General features: G+C 57.4%; 1 protein-coding gene and 1 long non-coding RNA gene across 4 annotated transcripts in view; both read right to left on the bottom strand.

Annotated features, from left to right (window-relative positions):
- LOC138847679 (neuronal membrane glycoprotein M6-b) overlaps nucleotides 1-2,385 on the bottom strand; it is a gene marked incomplete at its 5' end in the record, with an annotated part of 14,140 nt that extends 11,755 nt beyond the window's left edge. For all 3 annotated transcript variants that reach the window (XR_016228689.1, XM_089325228.1, XM_089325227.1), the window contains 1 exon segment: nucleotides 2,266-2,385. Coding sequence is in view for 2 of the 3 variants with exons in the window: in XM_089325228.1 (XP_089181354.1) it covers nucleotides 2,266-2,385 (120 nt within the window).
- Nucleotides 1-2,500, bottom strand: part of LOC149119090 (uncharacterized) — a 68,234-nt gene that overhangs the window by 36,651 nt on the left and 29,083 nt on the right. The window lies entirely within an intron of this gene.

The following is a 2,500-nucleotide window of genomic DNA, read 5'->3' as shown; positions in this document are numbered from 1 at the left end:
GGGGGTCACGGGGTATTTTGGTTTTTCTGATTCGGCACTCAAGTTTCGTTCAAGCGAATGTCAGAAATTACAACTTTTTTTTTTTTTACTAAAAAAAAAAAAAAATTCCACCAGCCCCAGCGGCACAAGCAGGTCATTCCTAACCCTCCCCCTCCCCCGCAAGCCGCCATCTTGTCTCCCCTACCGCACGTTGAAGACTCAGAACCTGCAACTGGCGAGTGACATTGAAGTACTTAGAAAAAAAAAAAAAGAACAAGAAAAAAAAGACAAAAATGAGCGTCCGTGAAGTGACATGAAGCGGAAAGAACCGTAATAGTTCACTTTTTTTTTTTAAATTTTTTTAAGCACAAACATCCCAGTGTGCACTAGCCTGAGACGGTTCACACATAAACCACGTGGTGTGGGGGAGGGGAAAACACCCAGCGACGCCTCCACCTCTCAATGGCCGTTCTGTCTCCGGCATCCCTAGAACCTTTTGTGCCGGACGCCGGAATAAAACTCCTTTTGTCCTTGGGCTCGCGGATGGCCGTTGCCATGGCGGCGCGTTCACGACGGGCCAAGCGGTCAGCCCACGTTGTCCGTGATGCCGGCGGCAGATTTTCAAGCCGGGTCAGGAGGAGGGCGCCGGACGCCTCTGCCTCTCAAACGGCCGCAAGCAGCTCTCAGCAGGGGGTCACGGAGCCCCTCCGGGGGGGGGAGGGGCGTTGGTGACGTCTTTTCTTTTTATTATTATTATTATTATTATTATTATTTTTGACAGGCAGAGTGGACAGTGAGAGAGAGAGACAGAAAGGTCTTCCTTTTTGCCATTGGTTTGCCTTCCAAGATGGCCGCCGCGGCCGGCGCACTGTGCCAATCCGATGGCGGGAGCCAGGTGCTTCTCCTGGTCTCCCGTGCGGGTGCAGGGTGCACTCCCCTCCCCCCATAACGTCCCTCGCACCCGCAACCCTCCCCACTCCCTCCCCCCTTCATTTCACGTCAAGATTCATTTTCGATCGTGCAGGGCGCTAACTCTCTGACGTCAAGCTCCGAGCTCTCGGTTCTTCCCGGAGGCTAGAACCCGCCACGTCCCGCCGTGCTCGCTCGCCACGAACCAGTCACGTGACCCCGGGAGTGCACCATCACCGGGTCAAAAAAAAAAAAAAACCCAAAACCCTTTGAATTCTGATACAGATCCATCTCGCGGTTTCCCACACTCATTCTTGAAACGAAGGCCGTCTGCCCCCTGCCCCGTCCCGGGCTCCCCAAGCAGGTGGCAACGTCTGGCTGCCCGCCGGCCACCCCCAGAGGCCGGCCAGTGTCCCTCGGGAGACGGGCACGTGGCCTCATCCAACCTACCTGGCGGGAACCGAGTCCTGGGATCCGCGATCCGGCCGTCACAGCCTTTGAGAGGTGGTGATGGCGGCTAAATCGGGGGCGCAAAGCAGTGAGCCCGCCAACCGACACGTCTAGGGGCGCTCACGGCGCTCTGGGAGCCACAGTGGACACGGCCACGTAGTGGCCCCGACGTGGAGAGTTTCATGCCTGATGCCCAGACACGGCTGACCGTGACACCGAGTCAGTCAGGTGGCCCCGACGTGGAGAGTTTCATGCCTAACGCCCAGACACGGCTGACCGTGACACCGAGTCAGTCAGGTGGCCCTGACGTGCAGAGTTTCATGACTAGCGCCGAGACACGGCTGACCGTGACACCGAGTCAGTCAGGTGGCCCTGACGTGCAGAGTTTCATGCCTAAGGCCCAGACACGGCTGACCATGACACCGAGTCAGTCAGGTGGCCCCGACGTGGAGAGTTTCATGCCTAACGCCCAGACACGGCTGACCGTGACACCGAGTCAGTCAGGTGGCCCCGACGTGGAGAGTTTTCTGCCTAATGCCCAGACACGGCTGACCGTGACACCGCGTCAGTCAGGCGGCCCCGACGTGGAGAGTTTCATGCCTAACGCCCAGACACGGCTGACCGTGACACCCAGTCAGTCAGGCGGCCCCGACGTGGAGAGTTTCATGCCTGATGCCCAGACACGGCTGACCGTGACACCGAGTCAGTCAGGGAAGAGGGTGGTGGCAGAACAAAGTGGAGAAACGTGGGGTGACAATGGACAAGGGGCGAGAGAAAAGAAAGATGGCTGACAATATTTCGAGGGCCAGGCCCGAGCGCACACGTGACTGCGTCAAGCAGAACGTGAAATGTCAAACCGAAAGCCATCACGAGGGGTAGCAAAGAGGACTTGCTGTGAGGGGTCACCCCGAGGCCGTATGGATTTACCTGGACCGGGCCAGGGGCCAGCCCTGTCCCCCGCGGTCGGCACCGGATGGTACTGGTCGTTCTGTGAGCCGGGACACATCCAGTGGTACCTGCCAATTTCCACTCCAGCTCTGCCGTTCACTGCCAATTTCAGGCGGCAAAGAGTCAGTGTCTCCACGTCCAGCAAACATCTAGACCAGTATTTTTAGTATTCGCTCAACACACACTTCAAGGAAATGCCGAGTTAAAACACCTG

The sequence above is a fragment of the Oryctolagus cuniculus genome, chromosome Y (assembly GCF_051225735.1).
Source record: "Oryctolagus cuniculus isolate XC-2025 breed Fujian yellow rabbit chromosome Y, ASM5122573v1, whole genome shotgun sequence".
In the NCBI taxonomy this organism is placed as follows: Eukaryota; Metazoa; Chordata; class Mammalia; order Lagomorpha; family Leporidae; genus Oryctolagus; species Oryctolagus cuniculus.
The sequence above is the reverse complement of the archived record's forward strand: the minus strand, read 5'-3'. Positions and strand labels throughout refer to the sequence as shown.